The following is a 23,689-nucleotide window of genomic DNA, read 5'->3' on the forward strand; positions in this document are numbered from 1 at the left end:
GCTCTTTAGGAGAGCCACCTAGATTGCACCCTTCTCGGCCGGGCACAAAAATCTAACTGGAGTCTGGAGGAGGGTCATAGGGGGAGGAGCCAGTGCACACCACCTGATCGGAAAAGCTTTACTTTTTGTGCCCTGTCTCCTGCGGAGCCGCTATTCCCCATGGTCCTTTCAGGAACCCCAGCATCCACTAGGACGATAGAGAAATATCTACGTTCTCTGCCTGAAAAACGCTCCATATCTGTGCTGCATTGTAGTATATAGTAGGAGGACAGTGCAGAATTTTGCTGACCACCAGTATTACATAGCAGTACGGTACAGTAGTCCACAGTATACCTGTGGTGCATTTCAGTTGTGCAGTTTGCTGACACAGTGACCACCAGTATATATAGCAGTACGGTACGGAAGGCCACTGCTGTACCTACCTCTGTGTCGTCAAGTATACTATCCATCTACATTCTATACCTGTGGTGCATTTTAGTTTTGCAGTTTGCTGACAGTGACCACCAGTATATATAGCAGTATGGTATGGAAGGCCACTGCTGTACCTACCTCTGTGTCGTCAAGTATACTATCCATCCATACCTGTGGTGCATTTCAGTTTTGCACAGTTTGCTGACCACCAGTATATAATATATATAGCAGTACGGTACAGTAGGCCACTGCTCTACCTACCTCTGTGTCATCAAGTATACTATCCATCCATACCTGTGCTGCATTTTAGTTGTGCGCAGTATTATATAGAAGGAGGACAGTGCAGAATTTTGCTGACCACCAGTATATATATAGCAGTACGGTACAGTAGTCCATTGCTCTACCTCTGTGTCGTCAAGTATACTACAAAAGTACAGTAAAATTACCCAAAGATCTAAATTAAAAGCATCTGATGAGAAGCATAAACTTGCCAATATGCCATTTATGACACGGAGTGGCAAGGAACGGCTGAGGCCCTGGCCTATGTTCATGGCTAGTGGTTCAGATTCACATGAGGATGGAAGCACTCATCCTCACGCTAGAAAACTGCGGTGCCACTCCTAGATGGGCCAGGTGTTTGTGTCGGCCACTTGGGTCGCTTAGCTTAGTCATCCAGCGACCTTGGTGCACCTCTTTTTTTCTTTGCTCATGTGCTGTTTGGGGACTATTTTTTAAATTGGCCATCCTGTCTGACACTGCAGTGCCACTCCTAGATGGGCCAGGTGTTTGTGTCGGCCACTTGGGTCGCTTAGCTTAGTCATCCAGCGTCCACGGTGCAAATTTTAGGACTAAAAATAATATTGTGAGGTGTGAGGTGTTCAGAATAGACTGGAAATGAGTGGAAATTATGGTTATTGAGGTTAATAATACTATGGGATCAAAATGACCCCCAAATTCTATGATTTAAGCTGTTTTTGAGGGTTTTTTGTAAAAAAAAAAAAAAACGAATCCAAAACACACCCGAATCCGACAAAAAATTTTCAGGGAGGTTTTGCCAAAACGCGTCCGAATCCAAAACACGGCCGCGGAACCGAATCTAAAACCAAAACCCGAAAAATTTCCGGTGCACATCACTAATAATAATTAACTTACACAAAAATTAAAAACAAAGTAAAGAGTGATCTGACACCAGAATTACCAAAGATGACCACAGTAATCACACCCTTTGACAAAGATCACAAAATTATGAATCATATAAATGGTAAAGCAGTAAGAATGAAGATTATTCATGCACCCACCAGGCTCCATGTCAACTCAACTCCTCCACAGGCCTAAACTATCTCCGTAGCCTAACAGGAGCGTAGTGTATTATGTAATGTTCACCATGGTTAAACCAATACTGCTAAAACAGAAAACATGGCTGGCAGGGGGTCATCCCTAATTCAGTGATGTGATCACAACTGAATTGTTACTGCATTGCTGGTGGGCATTTGCATGCTAGGCGTTCTTGCCTTGTGCTGGGCAGTCCACCCAGCATGCAAACGCAAGCAGTTCCAGTTTTCAGTTTTGCTAAATTAGCAAAACTGCAACTGATGCTGAATAAGGTAATATACGGACAAAAGTATTAGCCATACCTGTTATTTTATTAATTTAGGTGTTGCAAACAGACCAATTGCCACTGGTGTATAAAATCAAGCACCTAGCCATGCAGTCTCCATTTGGAAACATTTGCGATACAAAATGGGTCATTCTGAAGACCTCAGTGACTTAAAGCATGGTACTGTGATAGGATGCCACCTTTGCAATAAGAAGGTTCGTGAAATTTCATCCCTGCTGGATATTCCATGGTCAACTGTAAGTGATATTATTAGAAAGTGAAAGGAACAACAGCAACTCAGCCATGAAGCAGAAGACCACATAAAATCAGAGAGTGGGGTCAACTGATTCCATAGCTGAAGAGCTCTGAACTTCCACTGTCATTGATGTAAGCACAAAAAACGTGCGATGAGAGAGCGTAATGGAATGAGTTTCCATGGCTGAGCAGCAGCATGCAAGCCTCACATCACATCACCATGTCCAATGCCAACATAGGATAGAGTCGTGTAAAGCACACAGACACTGGTCTGTGCAGAAGTGGAAACATGTTCTGTTGCGTGACGAATCATGCTTCTCTGTTTGGCAGTCAGATGGGCGAATCTGGGTTTGGTGGATGCCGGGAAAACGTTATGCCAACTGTGAAGTTTGGTGGAGGAGGGATAATGGTATGGGGCTATTTTTAAGGGTTTGGTCTATGCCCCTTATCTCCAGTGAGGGGCAATCTTAATGCTTTAGCATACCAAGACATAATGAACAACTTTGTGGCAACAGTTTGGGGAAGGCCCTTTTCTATTCCAACATGACTATGCCCCAGTGCACAAAGCAAGGACTATAAAGACATGATTTGATGAGTTCGATGTGGAAGAACTTGACTGGCCCACACAAAGCCCTGACCTCAACCTCATCGAGCACCTTTGGGACGAAATGGAACAGAGATTGCAAGCCAGGCCTACTCATCCAACAAATCAGTGTCTAACCTCATAAATGCTCTACAGCAGTGGTTCTCAAACTTTTTTGACTCACGGCGTCCAAGAGTATCAGAATTCTTTTCACGGCACCCCAAGTCTTAAGTTTGTCATTGAGAAATTTATAAAGAAATATTAAATTCTGTAAATTGCATTTATATGTCATCCATAGGTTCAATTGTGTGTTGAGGGACAAGATTCACTTCTGTTTGTTCACATATTTTATGAATGGAAGCCACAAGCACTGGTTTTGCCTATTACACTGAGCAGAAATAATTTGAATTGGTCCTGTACCATCAATCCAAGGGACCCCAGCAAGTGTCCCGAGGCACCCCAGGGTGCCTAGGCACACAGTTTCATAACCACTGCTCTGCAAAATGAATGTGCACAAATCCCCACAGAAACACTCAATCAAAAGTCTTATGGAAAGCAATCCAAGCAGAGTGGAAGTTGTTACTGCTGAAGGGAGGTGGGGGGTGGCAACTCCATATTAAAGTATATGTATTTTAATACAATGCAATTACACACATACATACATACATACATATACACATACATACATATACACACACACACACACACACACACACACCAAACGGCGGCACAAGAACAGGCTTCAATCAGCTCCTAACTGCCATGTTATAGGTTGTGTTTGAAAAATGACAGTTAGGAGCTGATTGGCTGGTACTTTATCTCCGTCCAAGGCTTAGTAAATAGACAACATGATCTTTTGTTTGTGTTCATCAGGTTTACATGTCCTTTCTATGAAACAAAATAATAGATCTTCGCATCTAATTTAAGCAGTGTAGATATTTTTAGACCTAAGGAAGAGTTGCAGGGAAGCCTGATGGGTTCCATGAATATTCTTCATTCTTGTCTGCATTATTGACCATTAAATAAGAATTTACTTACCGATAATTCTATTTCTCGTAGTCCGTAGTGGATGCTGGGGACTCCGTCAGGACCATGGGGTTTAGCGGCTCCGCAGGAGACAGGGCACAATAATAAAAGCTTTAGGATCAGGTGGTGTGCACTGGCTCCTCCCCCTATGACCCTCCTCCAAGCCTCAGTTAGGATACTGTGCCCGGACGAGCGTGCATAATAAGGAAGGATATTGAATCCCGGGTAAGACTCATACCAGCCACACCAATCACACCGTACAACCTGTGATCTGAACCCAGTTAACAGTATGATAACAACGAAGGAGCCTCTGAAAAGATGGCTCACAACAAGAATAACCCGATTTTTGTAACAATAACTATGTACAAGTATTGCAGACAATCCGCACTTGGGATGGGCGCCCAGCATCCACTACGGACTACGAGAAATAGAATTATCGGTAAGTAAATTCTTATTTTCTCTAACGTCCTAAGTGGATGCTGGGGACTCCGTCAGGACCATGGGGATTATACCAAAGCTCCCAAACGGGCGGGAGAGTGCGGATGACTCTGCAGCACCGAATGAGAGAACTCCAGGTCCTCCTCAGTCAGGGTGTGCCCCTGACCAAGTAGCAGCTCGGCAAAGTTGTAAAGCCGAGACCCCTCGGGCAGCCGCCCAAGATGAGCCCACTTCCTTGTGGAAAGGGCTTTTACTGATTTTGGCTGTGGCAAGCCTGCCACAGAATGTGCAAGCTGAATTGTACTACAAATCCAGCGAGCAATCGTCTGTTTAGAAGCAGGAACACCCATCTTGTTGGGTGCATACAGACTAAACAGCGAGTCAGATTTTCTGACTCCAGTCGTCCTGGAAACATATATTTTCAGGGCCCTGACAACGTCAAGTAACTTGGAGTCCTCCAAGTCCCTAGTAGCCGCAGGTACCACAATAGGTTGGTTCATGTGAAAAACAGAAAACACCTTAAGGAGAAATTGAGGACGAGTCCTCAATTCTGCCCTGTCAGAATGAAAAATTAAGTAAGGGCTTTTATATGATAAAGCCGCCCATTCTGACACACGCCTGGCTGAAAACAGGGCTAATAGAATCTTCACCTTCCATGTGAAATATTTTAATTCCACAGTGGTGAGTGGATCAAACCAATGTGACTTTAGGAAACTCAAAACAACATTGAGATCCCAAGGTGCCACTGGGGGCACAAAAGGAGGCTGTATATGCAGTACCCCTTTTACAAACGTCTGAACTTCAGGCACTGAAGCCAGTTCTTTCTGGAAGAAATTCGACAAGGTCGAAATTCGAACCTTAATGGACCCTAATTTTAGGCCCATAGACAGTCCTGTTTTCAGGAAATGTAGGAACGACCCAGTTGGAATTCCTCTGTAGGGACCTTCTTGGCCTCACACCACGCAACATATTTTCGCCAAATGCGGTGAAAATGTTTTTCGGTTACATCCTTCCTGGCTTCGACCAGGGTAGGGATGACTTCATCTGGAATGCCCTTTCAGGATCCGGCGTTCAACTGCCATGCCGTCAAACGCAGCCGCGGTAAGTCTTGGAACAGACAAGGCCCCTGCTGGAGCAGGTCCTTTCTTAATGGTAGAGGCCACGGTTCTTCCGTGAGCATCTCTTGAAGTTCCGGGTACCAAGTCCTTCTTGACCCATCCGGAACCACGAGTATCGTTCTTACTCATCTCCTTCTTATGATTCTCAGTACTTTTGGTATGAGATGCATAGGAGGGAACACATACCCTGACTGGTACACCCACAGTGTTACCAGAGCGTCCACCGCTATTGCCTGAGGGTCCCTTGACCTGGCGCAATATTTGTCTAGTTTTTTGTTTAGGCGGGACGCCAACATGTCCACCTTTGGTTTTTCCCAACGGTTTACAATCATGTGGAAGACTTCTCGCTGAAGTCCCCACTCTCCCGGGTGGAGGTTATGCCTGCTGAGGAAGTCTGCTTCCCAGTTTTCCACTCCCGGAATTAACACTGCTGAGAGTGTTATCACATAATTTTTCGCCCAGCGAAGAATCCTTGCAGTTTCTGCCATTTCCCTCCTGCTTCATGTGCCGCCCTGTCTGTTTACGTGGGCGACTGCCGTGATGTTGTCCCACTGGATCAATACCGGCTGACCTTGAAGCAGAGGTCTTGCTAAGCTTAGAGCCTTGTAAATTGCCCTTAGCTCCAGTATATTTATGTGGAGAGAAGTCTCCAGATTTGATCACACTCCCTGGAAATTTTTTCCTGTGTGACTGCTCCCCAGCCACTCAGGCTGGCATCCGTGGTCACCAGGACCCAGTCCTGAATGTCGAATCTGCGGCCCTTTCATAGATGAGCACTCTGCAGCCACCGCAGAAGAAAACACCCTTGTCCTTGGAGACAGGGTTATCCGCTGATGCATCTGAAGATGCGATCCGGACCATTTTCCCTGCAGATTCCACTGAAAAGTTCTTGCGTGAAATCTACCGAATGGGATCGCTTTGTAAGAAACCACCATTTTTCACAGGACCCTTGTGCAATGATGCACTGATACTTTTCCTGGTTTTAGGAGGTTCCTGACTAGCTCGGATAACTCTCTGGCCTTCTTCTCCGGGAGAAAACATCCTTTTCTGGACTGTGTCCAGAATCATTCCTAGGAACATTAGACGTGTCGTCGGAAAAAGCTGCGATTTTGGAATATTTAGAATCCACTCGTGCTGTCGTAGAACTACTTGAGATAGTGCTACTCCGACCGCCAACTGTTCTCTGGACCTTGCCCTTATCAGGAAAGCGTCCATATTTCTTTTAGGAAGAATCATCATTTCGGCCATTACCATGGTAAAGACCCGGGGTGCCGTGGACAATCCAAACGGCAGCGTCTGAACTGATAGTGACAGTTCTGTACCACGAACCTGAGATACCCTTGGTGAGAAGGGCAAAATTTGGACATGTAGGTAAGCGTCTCTGATATCCAGTGACACCATATCGTCCTGGTTCGCTATCACTGCTCTGAGTGACTCCATCTTGATTTGAACCCTTGTATGTAATTGTTCAAATCTTTTAGATCTCACCGAGCCGTTTGGCTTCAGTACCACAATATAGTGTGGAATAATACCCCTTCCCTTGTTGTAGGAGGGGTACTTTGATTATCACCTGCTGGGAATACAGCCTGTGAATTTTTTCCCAATACTGCCTCCCTGTCGGAGGGAGACGTTGGTAAAGCAGACTTCAGGAACTTGTGAGGGGAAGACGTCTCGAATTTCCAATGTACACCTGGGATACTACGTGTAGGATCCAGGAGTCCACTTGCGAGTGAGCCCACTGCGTGCTGAAACTCTTGAGATGACCCCCCACCGCACCTGAGTCCGCTTGTATGGCCCCAGCGTCATGCTGCGGACTTGGCAGAAGCTGTGGAGGACTTCTGTTCCTGGGAATGGGCTGCCTGCTGCAGTCTTCTTCCCTTTCCTCTAACCCTGGGCAGATATGACTGGCCTTTTGCCCGCCTGCCTGCCTTTATGGGTACGAAAGGACTGAGACTGAAAAGACTGTGTCCTTTTCTGCTGAGATGTGACTTGGGGTAACAAAAGTGGATTTTCCAGCTGTTGCCATGGCCACCAGGTCCGATGGACCGCCCCTTTATACGGCAATACTTCCATGTGCCGTCTGGAATCTGCATCACCTGACCACTGTCATGTCTATAAACATCGTCTGGCAGATATGGACATCACATCTACTCTTGATGCCAGAATGCGCATCTCGCATATATAGAAATGCATCCTTAAAATGCTCTATAGTCAATAAAATATTGTTCCTGTCAAGGGTATCAATATTTTCAGTCAGGAAATCCGACCAAGCCCCCCCAGCGCTGCACATTCAGGCTGAGGCGATTGCTGGTCGTAGTATAACACCAGTATGTGTGTATATACTTTTTAGGATATTTTTCAGCTTCCTACCAGCTGGCTCTTTGAGGGCGGCCGTATCTGGAGACGGTAACGCCACTTGTTCTTATAAGCGTGTGAGCGCCTTATCCACTCTAAGGTGTGTTTCCCAACTCGCCCTCACTTCTGGCGGGAAAGGGTATACCTCCAATAATTTTCTATCGGAGGAAACCCACGTATCATCACACACTTTAATTTATCTGATTCAGGAAAAACTACAAGTAGATTATTCCCACCCTACATAATACCCTTATTTGTGGTACTTGTAGTATCAGAAATATGTAACACCTCCTTCATTGCCCTTAACATGTAACGTGTGGCCCTAAAGGAAAATACGTTTGTTTCTTCACCGTCGACACTGAAGTCAGTGTCCGTGTCTGTGTCGACCAACTGAGGTAAATGGGCGTTTTTACCAGCCCCTGACGGTGTCTGAGACGCCTGGACAGGTACTAATTTGTTTGCCGGCCGTCTCATGTCGTCAACCGACCTTGCATCGTGTTGACATTATCACGTAATTCCTAAATAAGCCATCCATTCCGGTGTCGACTCCCTAGAGAGTGACATCACCAATACAGGCAATTTGCTCCGCCTCCTCACCAACATCGTCCTCCTACATGTCGACACACACGTACCGACACACAGCACACACACAGGGAATGCTCTGATAGAGGACAGGACCCCACTAGCCCTTTGGGGAGACAGAGGGAGAGTTTGCCAGCACACACCAAAAACGCTATAATTATACAGGGACAACCCCTTATACAAGTTTTTTCCCTTATAGCATTTTCACATATGTAATCATATCGCCAAATAAGTGCCCCCCCTCTCTGATTTAACCCTGTTTCTGTAGTGCAGTGCAGGGGAGAGCCTGGGAGCCTTCCTCACAGCAGAGCTGAGCAGGAAAATGGCGCCGTGTGCTGAGGAGAATAGGCCCCGCCCCCTAAAACGGCGGGCTCTTCTCCCGGAGTTTGTGAGATCTGGCAGGGGTTAAATACATCCATATAGCCTCAAGGGCTATATGTGATGTATTTTAGCCATAAAAAAGGTATAATACATTGCTGCCCAGGGCGCCCCCCCCAGCGCCCTGCACCCTCAGTGACCGCTGGTATGAAGTGTGCTGACAACAATGGCGCACAGCTGCAGTGCTGTGCGCTACCTTATGAAGACTGAAAGTCTTCTGCCGCCTGTTTCTGGACCTCTGGACCTCTTCAACTTCGGCATCTGCAAGGGGGGTCGGCGGCACGGCTCCGGGACGAACCCCAGGGTGAGACCTGTGTTCCGACTCCCTCTGGTGCTAATGGTGTCCAGTAGCCTAAGAAGCAAATCCATCCTGCACGCAGGTGAGTTTACTTCTCTCCCCTAAGTCCCTCGTAGCAGTGAGCCTGTTGCCAGCAGGACTCACTGAAAATAAAAAACCTAACTTAAACTTTTATTCTAAGCAGCTCAGGAGAGCCACCTAGATTGCACCCTTCTCGGCCGGGCACAAAGATCTAACTGAGGCTTGGAGGAGGGTCATAGGGGGAGGAGCCAGTGCACACCACCTGATCCTAAAGCTTTTATTATTGTGCCCTGTCTCCTGCGGAGCCGCTAAACCCCATGGTCCTGACGGAGTCCCCAGCATCCACTTAGGACGTTAGAGAAATAGGATTAAACATTTTTTGGGGATATTTGTCACAGGTTCTTGATTAGATACTTTGGACATTTTTTATAATTATGATGTCACTTTACTCATAGATCAATATGTGATTATTCTGTAGCAGAGAAAGCTTAACTAGATCAGTCTTAGGTTGTTTTTTTTTTTAATATGTATCAAACACTGTCTGTGATTAATCAATTGGCTTAAGCTCATGCATAAGGGGGAAACCAAATGTTATCGCACCCCCGATCTCCTAAAGTGACGGGATTTTGGTCTTGCCCCTAGACTAATTTGTAAATGGAGATCAGCACTGTTGCAGTGTATCTCTTTTTGAATCTCTGCAGTGCCTCATACCTCCAGTTGCACTTCAATTATTTAAGTAAGCCTTTAATTAATTAGTTTTTATCTTTATTGTTATTTCTCTATCGTCCTAGTGGATGCTGGGGTTCCTGAAAGGACCATGGGGAATAGCGGCTCCGCAGGAGACAGGGCACAAAAAGTAAAGCTTTAGGATCAGGTGGTGTGCACTGGCTCCTCCCCCTATGACCCTCCTCCAAGCCAGTTAGATTTTTGTGCCCGGCCGAGAAGGGTGCAATCTAGGTGGCTCTCCTAAAGAGCTGCTTAGGAAAGTTTAGCTTAGGTTTTTTATTTTACAGTGAGTCCTGCTGGCAACAGGATCACTGCAACGAGGGACTTAGGGGAGAAGAAGTGAACTCACCTGCGTGCAGGATGGATTGGCTTCTTGGCTACTGGACATCAGCTCCAGAGGGACGATCACAGGTACAGCCTGGATGGTCACCGGAGCCTTGCCGCCGGCCCCCTTGCAGATGCTGAAGTAAGAAGAGGTCCAGAATCGGCGGCAGAAGACTCCTCAGTCTTCTAAAGGTAGCGCACAGCACTGCAGCTGTGCGCCATTTTCCTCTCAGCACACTTCACATGGCAGTCACTGAGGGTGCAGGGCGCTGGGAGGGGGGCGCCCTGGGAGGCAAATGAATACCTATTTTGGCTAAAAATACCTCACATATAGCCTCCGGAGGCTATATGGAGATATTTAACCCCTGCCAGAATCCGTTAAGAGCGGGAGACGAGGCCGCCGAAAAAGGGGCGGGGCCTATCTCCTCAGCACACAGCGCCATTTTCCCTCACAGAAAGGCTGGAGGGAAGGCTCCCAGGCTCTCCCCTGCACTGCACTACAGAAACAGGGTTAAAACAGAGAGGGGGGGCACTAATTTGGCGATATGCTTATATATATATTAAGATGCTATAAGGGAAAACACTTATATAAGGTTGTCCCTATATAATTATAGCGTTTTTGGTGTGTGCTGGCAAACTCTCCCTCTGTCTCTCCAAAGGGCTAGTGGGTCCTGTCCTCTATCAGAGCATTCCCTGTGTGTGTGCTGTGTGTCGGTACGTGTGTGTCGACAGGTAGGAGGACGATGTTGGTGAGGAGGCGGAGCAATTGCCTGTAATGGTGATGTCACTCTCTAGGGAGTCGACACCGGAATGGATGGCTTATTTAGGAAATTACGTGATAATGTCAACACGCTGCAAAGTCGGTTGACGACATGAGACGGCCGACAAACAATTAGTACGGTCCAGACGTCTCAAAAACACCGTCAAGGGTTTTAAAACGCCCGTTTACTTTAGTCGGTCGACACAGACACAGACAGGGACACTGAATCCAGTGTCGACGGTGAATAAACAAACGTATTCCTTATTAGGGCCACACGTTAAAGGCAATGAAGGAGGTGTTACGTATTTCTGATACTACAAGTACCACAAAAGAGGGTATTATGTGGGATGTGAAAAAACTACCATAGTTTTTCCTGAATCAGATAAATTAAATAAAGTGTGTGATGATGCGTGGGTTCCCCCCGATAGAAAATTATGGGCGGTATACCCTTTCCCGCCAGAAGTTAGGGCGCGTTGGGAAACACCCCTTAAGGTGGATAAGGCGCTCACACGCTTATCAAAACAAGTGGCGGTACCGTCTATAGATAGGGCCGTCCTCAAGGACCAGCTGACAAGGCTGGAAAATATAATAAAAAGTATATACACACATACTGGTGTTATACTGCGGCCAGCGATCGCCTCAGCCTGGATGTGCAGAGCTAGGGTGGCTTGGTCGGATTCCCTGACTGAAAATATTGATACCCTTGACAGGGACAGTATTTTATTGACTATAGAGCATTTCTATATATGCGAGATGCACAGAGGGATATTTGCACTCTGGCATCATGAATAAACGCGATGTCCATAACTGCCAGAAGATGTTATGGACACGACAGTGGTCAGGTGATGCAGATTCCAAACGGCACAGTATGGCCGTATAAAGGAAGAGGACTTGTTTGGGGTCGGTCCATCGGACCTGGTGGTCACGGCAACTGCTGGAAAATCCACCGTTTTTTACCCTAAGTCACATCTCTGCAGAAAAAGACACCGTCTTTTCAGCCTCAGTCCTCTCGTCCCTATAAGATCATATCTGCCCAGGGATAGAGGAAAGGGAAGAAGACTGCAGCAGGCAGCCCATTCCCAGGAACAGAAGCGTTCCACCGCGTCTGACAAGTTCTCAGCATGGCGCTGAGACCGTACAGGACCCCTGGATCCTACAAGTAGTATCCCGGGGGTACAGATGGGAATGTCGAGACGTTTCCCCTTCGCAGGCTCCTGAAGTCTGCTTTACCAAGTCTCCCTCCGACAAGGAGGTAGTATGGGAAAAAATTCACAAGCTGTATTCCCAGCAGGTGATAATTAAATTACCCCTCCTACTACAGAAAAGGGGTATTATTCCACACTATATTGTGGTACTGAAGCCAGAAGGCTAGGTGAGACTTATTCTAAAAAATTTTTTTGAACACTTACAAAGGTTCAAATTAAGATGAAGTCACTCAGAGCAGTGATAACGAACCAGGAAGAAGGGGACTATATAGTGTCCCGGGACATCAGGGGTGCTTACCTCTATGTCCCAAATTTGCCCTTCTCACTAAGGGTACCTCAGGTTCGTGGTGCAGAACTGTCACTATCAGTTTCAGACGCTGCCGTTTGGATTGTCCACGGCACCCCGGGGTCTTTACCAAGGTAATGGCCGAATTGATGATTCTTCTTCGAAGAAAAGGCGTCTTAATTATCCCTTACTTGGACGATCTCCTGATAGGGGCATAGTCCAGGGAACAGTTGGAGGTCGGAGTAGCACTATCTCGGATACTGCTACAATCAGCACGGGTGGATTCTAAATATTCCAAAATCGCAGCTGATCCCGACGACACGTCTGCTGTGCCTAGGGATGATTCTGGACACAGTCCAGAAAAAGGTGTTTCTCCCGGAAGAGAAAGCCAGGGAGTTATCCGAGCAAGTCAGGAACCTCCTAAAAACAGTGCATCATTGCACAAGGGTCCTGGTAAAAATGGTGGCTTCCTACGAAGCAATTCCATTCGGCAGATTTCACGTAAGAACTTTTCAGTGGGATCTGCTGGACAAATGGTCCGGATCGCATCTTCAGATGCATCAGCGGATAACCCAATATCCAAGGACAAGGGTGTCTCTCCTGTGGTGGTTATAGAGTGCTCATCTTCTAGAGGGCCGCAGATTCGGCATTCAGGATTGGATGCTGGTAACCACGGAGCCCAGCCTGAGAGGCTGGGGAGCAGTCACACAAGGGAAAAATTTCCAGGGAGTGTGATCAAGTATGGAGACTTTTCTCCACATAAATATACTGGAGCTAAGGGTAAATTTATAATGCTCTAAGCTTAGCAAGACCTCTGCTTCAAGGTCAGCCGGTATTGATCCAGTGGGAAAAAAACATCACGGCAGTCGCCCACGTAAACAGACAGGGCGACACAAGAAGCAGGAGGGCAATGGCAGAAACTGCAAGGACTTTTCGCTGGGCGGAAAATCATGTGATAACACTGTCAGCAGTTTTTCATCCCGGGAATGGAAACTGGGAAGCAGACTTCCTCAGCACGACCTCCACCCGGGAGAGTGGAAACTTCATTGAGAAGTTTTTTCCACATGATTGTAAACCGTTGGGAAATACCAAAGGTGGACATGATGGCGTCCCGTCCAAAAAAAAAAAAAAAAAAAAAAAAAAACGGGACAGGTATTGCGCCAGGTCAAGAGACCCTCAGGCAATAGATGTGGACGTTCTGGTAACACCGTGGGTGTACCAGTCGGTGTATGTGTTCCCTCCTCTGCTTCTCATACCTAAGGTGCTGAGAATTATAAGACGTAGAGGAGTAAGAACTATACTCATGGCTCCGGATTGGCCAAGAAGGACTTGGTACCCGGAACTTCAAGAGATGCTTACAGAGGTCTTATGGCCTCTGCCGCTAAGAAGGGACTTGCTTCAGCAAGTACCATGTCTGTTCCAAGACTTACCGCAGCTGCGTTTGTCGGCATGGCGATGGAAAGCCGTATCCTAAGGGAAAAAAAGGCATTCCGGAAGAGGTCATTCCTACCCTGGTCAAAGCCAGAAAGGAGGTGACCGCACAACATTATCACCACGTGTGGCGAAAATATGTTGCGTGGTGTGAGGCCAGGAAGGCCCCACAAAGAAATTTCAACTCGGTCGTTTCCTGCATTTCCTGCAAACAGGAGTGTCTATGGGCCTCAAATTGGGGTCCATTAAGGTTCAAATTCGGCCCTGTAAATTTTCTTCCAGAAAGAATTGGCTTCAGTTCCTGAAGTCCAGAAGTTTGTCAAGGGAGTATTGCATATACAAACCCCTTTTTTGTGCCTCCAGTGGCACTGTGGGATCTCAACGTAGTTCTGGGATTCCTCAAATCACATTGGTTTAAAACCAGTCAAATATGTGGATTTGAAGCATCTCACATAAAAAGTGACCATGCTCTTGGCCCTGGCCTGGACCAGGCGAGTGTCAAATTGGTGGTTTTTTCTCAAAAAAGCCCATATCTGTTTGTCCATTCGGACAGGGCAGAGCTGCGGACTCGTCCCCAGTTCTCTCCCTAAGGTGGTGTCAGTGTTTCACCTGAACCAGCTTATTGTGGTGCCTTGCACCTACTAGGGACTTGGAGGACTCCAAGTTGCTAGAAGTTGTCAGGGCCCTGAAAATATGTTCAAGGACAGCTGGAGTCAGAAAATCTGACTCGCTGTTTATACTGTATGCACCCAACAAGTTGGGTGCGCCTGCTTCTAAGCAGTCGATTGCTCGTTGGATTTGTAACACAATTCAACTTGCACATTCTGAGGCAGGCCTGCCACAGTCTAAATCGGTTAAGGCCCATTCCACAAGGAAGGTGGGCTCATCTTGGGCGGCTGCCCGAGAGGTCTCGGCATTACAACTCTGCCGAGCAGCTACGTGGTCAGGGGAGAACACGTTTGTAAAATTCTACAAATTTGATATCCTGGCAAAAGAGGACCTGGAGTTCTCTCATTCGGTGCTGCAGAGTCATCCGCACTCTCCCGCCCGTTTGGGAGCTTTGGTATAATCCCCATGGTCCTTTCAGGAACCCCAGCATCCACTAGGACGATAGAGAAAATAAGAATTTACTTACCGATAATTCTATTTCTCGGAGTCCGTAGTGGATGCTGGGCGCCCATCCCAAGTGCGGATTATCTGCAATACTTGTACATAGTTACAAAAATCGGGTTATTATTGTTGTGAGCCATCTTTTCAGAGGCTCCGCTGTTATCATACTGTTAACTGGGTTTAGATCACAAGTTGTACGGTGTGATTGGTGTGGCTGGTATGAGTCTTACCCGGGATTCAAAATTCCTCCCTTATTGTGTACGCTCGTCCGGGCACAGTACCTAACTGGCTTGGAGGAGGGTCATAGGGGGAGGAGCCAGTGCACACCACCTGATCCTAAAGCTTTACTTTTTGTGCCCTGTCTCCTGCGGAGCCGCTATTCCCCATGGTCCTTTCAGGAACCCCAGCATCCACTACGGACTCCGAGAAATAGAATTATCGGTAAGTAAATTCTTATTTTTAGGTGTACCACATTTATCTGACACTGGTTTTCTATTACAGCTTTACAGTAATAGCATTTATTAGACAACAAGGAACCATACAGGTTTAACAGAGTTTCTGTCTCAGATCCACACATAGGATTGGAATAGCATACAAATTGGGATAAAGTTATAATACATAAAATACACATATTACCTTCACAACTTTTTTTGTCTGAACCAAGCTCATAGCCAGGGTCACAAGAGCACTTATAACTTCCCAGAGTGTTCACACAGCGCTGCTCACAGCCCCCATTGTCTGGTTTGGCACATTCATCTTCCTCTGTTTAAAAAATAGAACATTTAAGTACGCTAAACAATAAAATATACAAGGATTATGTTTTTTTTCTAACATAATAAAATCTTCTTTGTTATATTTAGAAATTAACACCTTAAATGGCAAATACCAATATAAAAGATTTATTTGTAATTACACTTAAGGTCATATGAAGGACACTTTATCTGCAGCTGATTGAATTATATGCTTTCCCGAACCATATGTTAGTATATTCTACAACAGATTAGCAGAATCCCTTAATCCGACAGTTTCCATTTAATGACTATAAAATGTACAGATATAACAACATAGAATTGGACGATAGATAGACAGACAGACAGATATTTATTTATAAAATGGTGTGGTATAATGACAGAAATTCCACCAACTTGACTAGATACACTAAATCACATGACCGTGCAAGGGCATAGCATAGGTGAATGGAGTGCAGCAGTGAAGGCATACCTCCCAACTGTCCCAATTTGCGTGGGAAGGCCCCTTTTTTTGGGGGACTATCCCTCGGTGGTGGTGGTGGGGGGCAGTTGGGAGGCTCCTGTCACTAAACGCACTGCTGTAAAGCAACGGTGAATAGATGCTGTACGCATGAAGCGTCTATTCACAGGAGACAGAGGGACTGAAGGCATGGCCAGCAGCTCACAGAGGGCTGGCCATGTCCCCACTGTGATGAAAACGGGAGGCATGGCAGGTGGTTGCGGCAATGCCGTGAAGCCACGCCCCCTTTTTATGAGGTGATGCCCTCTTTTTGGGCATCGCCACGCAGAACAGTCCCGCATCTGAAATACTCAAAGTTGGGAGGTATTGTGGAGGACTCACCTTCCCTGTCAAAATTACATATGTTACATACATTTTTCAACATTGGTTGGTACATAGGGGCTCTTACAAACTAGCCTTGAGGCCTACAATAAATGTAGTTATGTCAATGGGCCTGCTCAGTACAATGTGGTATAAAATAATCTGAACAGCATCATAATGTGGCATAATATAAATTGGGGACACTGTACAGTATGTTATAATGTGAATTGGGGGCATAATGTGTACTGGTAGCCCTACAATGTGACATGACGCGAACTAGGGCACCATGGGGTATAACATTAACTAAGGCATTACTATGGCTCAGAAAATTAACAAGGGATCTATTGTGCGGTATAAATTAACACCTGCTATGGAGAGGCGTCTCTCTAAAAGCATCGGGGCAGGGGCCACTTCAACATGTTGCTATGGGCCCCACAATGTTCTGGCTACGACCCTGTAACCATGCTTTATCAACAACCAAACACCTCCCAGCGTAACCGCATGCCTAAACTACTTCCAACTGTCACCAAAACCTCATCACACAGCCACATCAATATCACTCCACAACTGTAAACAGCATCACTTACAGCAGGGGTGGCCAACCAGTCAGAGACAAAGAGCCAAGAAATCTTGTTAGGTACATCAAAGAGCCGACTTCGAGCTGAAGGCGCACTTGCAAAAATGGGGTGTGACCTTGTGCCTGCTAGGCCACGCCTCTGGTATAAAATACATTTGAAAAAGCCAGATCCAACATAAAATACAATGAAAAAGCCACTTCTACATCAAATAATTGAAAAAGCCAGATTCGCATAAAATATATTGAAAATCAAGATTCACATAATACACTATGTGTCACTCCAGCCAGCACCCGCCTGTGTCACTCCAGCCAGCTCCCCCAGGTGTATTTGGCTCCCTCAGTTCTCAGTCTACGTAGTGCTGCTGCATGTCTGGCTGGAGTGCAGCGGTTTACAGATCTCTTGTGGTCACGTGACTTTGAGTGTTGGGAGCCACATTTGAATAAAGAAAGAGCCGCATGTGGCTCTAGAGCCACGCGTTGGCCACCACTGACTTACAGCAACACATTCCTGCCTCAGTGACAGCAGCACAGCCTTGCCCCACTGACAGCAGCACAGCCTTGCCCCACTGACAGCAGCACAGCCTTGCCCCCCTGACAGCAGCACAGCCTTGCCCCCCTGACAGCAGCACAGCCTTGCCCCCCTGACAGCAGCACAGCCTTGCCCCCCTGACAGCAGCACAGCCTTGCCCCCCTGACAGCAGCACAGCCTTGCCCCCCTGACAGCAGCACAGCATTGCCCCACTGACAGCAGCACAGCATTGCCCAACTGACAGCAGCACAGCATTGCCCCACTGACATGCAGCACAGCATTGCCCCACTGACAGCAGCACAGCATTGCCCCACTGACAGCAGCACAGCATTGCCCCACTGACAGTAGCACATTCCTGCCTCACTGACAGCAGCACAGCATTGCCCCACTGACAGCAGCACAGCATTGCCTCACTGACAGCAGCACAGCATTGCCTCACTGACAGCAGCACAGCATTGCCTCACTGACAGCAGCACAGCATTGCCTCACTGACAGCAGCACAGCATTGCCCCACTGACAGCAGCACAGCATTGCCCCACTGACAGCAGCACAGCATTGCCCCACTGACAGCAGCACAGCATTGCCCCACTGACAGCAGCACAGCATTGCCCCACTGACAGTAGCACATTCCTGCCTCACTGACAGCAGCACAGCATTGCCCCACTGACAGCAGCACAGCATTGCCTCACTGACAGCAGCACAGCATTGCCTCACTGACAGCAGCACAGCATTGCCTCACTGACAGCAGCACAGCATTGCCTCACTGACCGCAGCACAGCATTGCCTCACTGACAGCAGCACAGCATTGCCTCACTGACAGCAGCACAGCATTGCCCCACTGACAGCAGCACAGCATTGCCCCACTGACAGCAGCACAGCATTGCCCCACTGACAGCAATACATTCCTGCCTCACTGACATGTTTATGTAGAAAAATATACCAAGTTGCGCTCAACAATCAAATGTAAGAAACATTTATTTTGATACATAAAATGTAATAATAATTACAACAAATCTCCCGGGAGTACAATTCACAATTTGACATAAAAATACCTTATCTCTGTGTCTATATACTTATTGCTATTCTTATAACTGGAATGCAAATTCTTATTATTCCAAAACTTATGACCCCAGGGGTGTCGTTTTAAATATAATAACAGCAGTGATTGATAACTGTTAAGAGTAAAATAAAAAGTCTGTGTTTTCATACATGTAACTCACTTGGTCCATATGAGTCCAAAGATTCATTCCAATGGTCTTGGAGTGAAAAGGACCCTTGCAACAATGAATTGACGCTCACATGAATGATACTGTGAGCGAATGCACCGTATGGTGAACCACGAGCCGCTGTCTTGGTGACAAGAGGGAGAGCCCGGAGCGATATTAATGAGGTCAGCCGCTAGCCCCTACACGGGGAATGGAGAGCCGTGCCTGATGTGACCGCCGGACTGGATGAAATGCGGCTGTGTAAAGCTGACAAGCGGCTGCAATATCCGGACGGCTAGATGTTACCTTGCGTGGCACGGTGTGCAGGCTCTCAACAGAAGACGGCTGACCTGTGCTCCCACGGGCAGTTCTGATGGAGCCTCCCTGCAGTTGCCGGTGTGTATGGAGGACAGATCGACACTCAAGCGGCGGCTGGTCAGTGGTCAATGGTATACCGTGGTGGCATCAATGGTATACCGTGGTGGCAGCAATGATGAAAAAAGCTGATCTCCTGCACGGGCACATAAGTGTGTCTTAGGGGATTGGCATTCCCTTCCCAAGCTGCAGCTGACAATCATTTATACACCACCACTCACTGAGCGCTCAGCTTATTCTTTCTTCTTCTGCCTCACTGACAGCAGCACAGCATTGCCCCACTGACAGCAGCACAGCATTGCATCACTGACAGCAGCACAGCATTGCCCCACTGACAGCAGCACAGCATTGCCCCACTGACAGCAATACATTCCTGCCTCACTGACAGCAGCACAGCATTGCCTCGCTGACAGCAGCACAGCATTGCCTCACTGACAGCAGCACAGCATTGCCTGACAGCAGCACAGCATTGCAGCACAGCATTGCAGCACAGCATTGCAGCACAGCATTGCCCCATTGACAGCAGTACAGCATTGCCTCACTGACAAAAAAAACAAATTCTAACAGAAAAAATAAGATTTTACTTACCGATAAATCTATTTCTCGTAGTCCGTAGTGGATGCTGGGACTCCGTCAGGACCATGGGGAATAGCGGCTCCGCAGGAGACAGGGCACAAAATTTAAAAATTTGACCACTAGGTGGTGTGTACTGGCTCCTCCCCCTATGACCCTCCTCCAAGCCTCAGTTAGGATACTGTGCCCGGACGAGCGTACACAATAAGGAAGGATTTTGAATCCCGGGTAAGACTCATACCAGCCACACCAATCACACCGTACAACTTGTGATCTGAACCCAGTTAACAGTATGACAAACGTAGGAGCCTCTGAACAGACGGCTCACAACAATAACAACCCGATTTTTTGGTAACAATAACTATGTACAAGTATTGCAGACAATCCGCACTTGGGATGGGCGCCCAGCATCCACTACGGACTACGAGAAATAGATTTATCGGTAAGTAAAATCTTATTTTCTCTGACGTCCTAGTGGATGCTGGGACTCCGTCAGGACCATGGGGATTATACCAAAGCTCCCAAACGGGCGGGAGAGTGCGGATGACTCTGCAGCACCGAATGAGAGAACTCCAGGTCCTCCTTAGCCAGGGTATCAAATTTGTAGAATTTTACAAACGTGTTCTCCCCTGACCACGTAGCTGCTCGGCAGAGTTGTAATGCCGAGACCCCTCGGGCAGCCGCCCAAGATGAGCCCACCTTCCTTGTGGAATGGGCCTTGACAGATTTAGGCTGTGGCAGGCCTGCCACAGAATGTGCAAGTTGAATTGTGCTACAAATCCAACGAGCAATTGTCTGCTTAGAAGCAGGAGCACCCAGCTTGTTGGGTGCATACAGTATAAACAGCGAGTCAGATTTTCTGACTCCAGCCGTCCTTGAAATATATATTTTCAATGCTCTGACAACGTCCAGCAACTTGGAATCCTCCAAATCGCTAGTAGCTGCAGGCACCACAATAGGCTGGTTCAGGTGAAACGCTGAAACCACCTTAGGCAGAAAGTGAGGACGCGTCCGCAGTTCTGCCCTGTCCGAATGGAAAATCAGATATGGGCTTTTATACGATAAAGCCGCCAATTCTGACACTCTCCTGGCTGAAGCCAGGGCCAGTAGCATGGTTACTTTCCATGTAAGATATTTCAAATCCACCGATTTGAGTGGCTCAAACCAATGGGATTTGAGAAAATCCAAAACTACATTAAGATCCCACGGTGCCACTGGGGGCACAACCGGGGGCTGTATATGTAGTACTCCTTTTACAAAAGTCTGGACTTCAGGAACTGAAGCCAATTCTTTCTGGAAGAAAATCGACAGGGCCGAAATTTGAACCTTAATGGACCCTAATTTGAGGCCCATAGACAATCCTGTTTGCAGGAAATGTAGAAATCGACCCAGTTGAAATTCCTCCGTCGGGGCCTTCCTGGCCTCACACCACGCAACATATTTTCTCCAAATGCGGTGATAATGTTGTGCAGTCACCTCCTTCCTGGCTTTTACCAGGGTAGGGATGACCTCTTCCGGAATGCCTTTTTCCCTTAGGATTCGGCGTTCAACCGCCATGCCGTCAAACGCAGCCGCGGTAAGTCTTGGAATAGACACGGTCCCTGCTGAAGCAGGTCCCGTCTTAGAGGTAGAGGCCACGGATCTTCCGTGAGCATCTCCTGAAGTTCCGGGTACCAAGTTCTTCTTGGCCAATTCGGAGCCACGAGTATCGTTCTTACTCCCCTTTGCCGTATAATTCTCAGTACTTTTGGTATGAGAGGCAGAGGAGGAAACACATACACTGACTGGTACACCCATGGTGTTACCAGAGCGTCTACAGCTATTGCCTGAGGGTCTCTTGACCTGGCGCAATACCTGTCCAGTTTTTTGTTGAGGCGGGACGCCATCATGTCCACCATTGGTCTTTCCCAATGGACCACAATCATGTGGAAGACTTCTGGATGAAGTCCCCACTCTCCCGGGTGCAGATCGTGTCTGCTGAGGAAGTCTGCTTCCCAGTTGTCCACTCCCGGGATGAACACAGCTGACAGTGCTAACACATGATTTTCTGCCCAGCGGAGAATCCTTGCAGCTTCTGCCATTGCCCTCCTGCTTCTTGTGCCGCCCTGTCTGTTTACGTGGGCGACTGCCGTGATGTTGTCCGACTGAATCAACACCGGCTGACCCTGAAGCAGAGGTTTTGCCAGGCTTAGAGCATTGTAGATTGCTCTTAGCTCCAGTATATTTATGTGAAGAGACGTCTCCAGGCTTGACTCGTGCATGGAATCTGCCGAATGGAATCGCTTCGTAAGAAGCTACCATTTTTCCCAGGACTCTTGTGCATTGATGCACAGATACTTTTCCTGGTTTTAGGAGGTTCCTGACTAGATCGGATAACTCCCTGGCTTTCTCCTCCGGAAGAAATACCTTTTTTTTTGTTTTTTTTTTGAACAGTGTCCAGAATCATCCCTAGGAACAACAGACGTGTCGTCGGGATCAGTTGGGATTTTGGAAAATTCAGAATCCACCCGTGTTGTTGGAGCACTACTTGGGTTAGTGCTACTCCGACCTCCAGCTGTTCTCTGGATCTTGCCCTTATCAGGAGATCGTCCAAGTAAGGGATAATTAAGACGCCTTCTCTTCGAAGAAGGATCATCATTTCGGCCATTACCTTGGTAAAGACCCGGGGTGCCGTGGACAATCCAAACGGCAGCGTCTGAAACTGATAATGACAGTTTTGGACCACGAACCTGAGGTACCCTTGGTGTGAAGGACAAATTGGAACATGAAGGTAAGCATCCTTGATGTCCAAGGACACCATAAAATCCCCTTCTTCCAGATTCGCTATCACTGCTCTGAGTGACTCCATCTTGAACTTGAATTTTTGTATGTACAGGTTCAGAGATTTTAGATTTAGAATCGGTCTTACCGAGCCGTCCGGTTTCGGTACCACAAATAGCGTGGAGTAATACCCCTGTCCCTGTTGTAGGAGGGGTACCTTGACTATCACCTGCTGAGAATACAGCTTGTGAATGGCCTCCAATACCGTCGCCCTGTCGGAGGGAGACGTTGGCAAAGCAGACTTTAGGAAACGGCGAGGAGGGGACTTCTCGAATTCCAACCTGTAACCCTGAGATACTACCTGCAGGATCCAGGGGTCCACCTGCGAGTGAGCCCACTGTGCGCTGAAATGTTTGAGGCGACCCCCCACTGCCCCTGAGTCTGCTTGTAAGGTCCCAGCGTCATGCTGACGCCTTTGTAGAAGCCGGGGAGGGCTTCTGCTCCTGGGAAGGAGCTGCTTGTTGCAGTCTCTTACCCTTTCCTTTGCCTCGGGGCAAATAGGAATGTCCTTTTGCTCGTTTGTTCTTATAGGAACGAAAGGACTGCGGCTGAAAAGCCTGCGGCTTTTTCTGCTGGGAGGTGACCTGGGGTAAAAAGGTGGATTTTCCGGTCGTTGCCGTGGCCACCAGATCCGATAGACCGACCCCAAATAATTCCTCCCCCTTATACGGCAATACTTCCATATGTCGTTTGGAATCCGCATCACCTGACCACTGGCGCGTCCATAAACTTCTTCTGGCAGATATGGACATCGCACTTACTCTTGATGCCAGAGTGCAAATATCTCTCTGTGCATCTCGCATATAAAGAAATGCATCCTTTAACTGCTCTATAGTCAGTAAAATACTGTCCCTATCCAGGGTATCAAAATTTTCAGACAGTGACTCCGACCAAGCCACGCCAGCACTGCACATCCAGGCTGAGGCGATTGCTGGTCTCAGTATAACACCCGTATGTGTGTATATACTGTTTAATGTATTCTCCAGCCTCCTATCAGCTGGATCCTTGAGGACGGCCGTATCAGGAGACGGTAACGCCACTTGCTTTGATAAGCGTGTGAACGCCTTATCCACCCTAGGAGGTGTTTCCCAGCGCGCCCTAACCTCTGGCGGGAAAGGGTATAATGCCAATAACTTC

General features: G+C 47.4%; 1 protein-coding gene across 2 annotated transcripts in view; it reads right to left on the minus strand.

Annotated features, from left to right (window-relative positions):
- TLL1 (tolloid like 1) overlaps positions 1-23,689 on the minus strand; it is a 440,554-nt gene that overhangs the window by 64,440 nt on the left and 352,425 nt on the right. For both annotated transcript variants that reach the window (XM_063920427.1, XM_063920428.1), the window contains exon 15: positions 15,541-15,666. In XM_063920427.1, coding sequence (XP_063776497.1) covers positions 15,541-15,666 — 126 coding nt within the window. The remainder of the gene's footprint in view (positions 1-15,540; positions 15,667-23,689) is intronic.

Source organism: Pseudophryne corroboree, chromosome 1, assembly GCF_028390025.1.
Source record: "Pseudophryne corroboree isolate aPseCor3 chromosome 1, aPseCor3.hap2, whole genome shotgun sequence".
Classification (NCBI taxonomy): Eukaryota; Metazoa; Chordata; class Amphibia; order Anura; family Myobatrachidae; genus Pseudophryne; species Pseudophryne corroboree.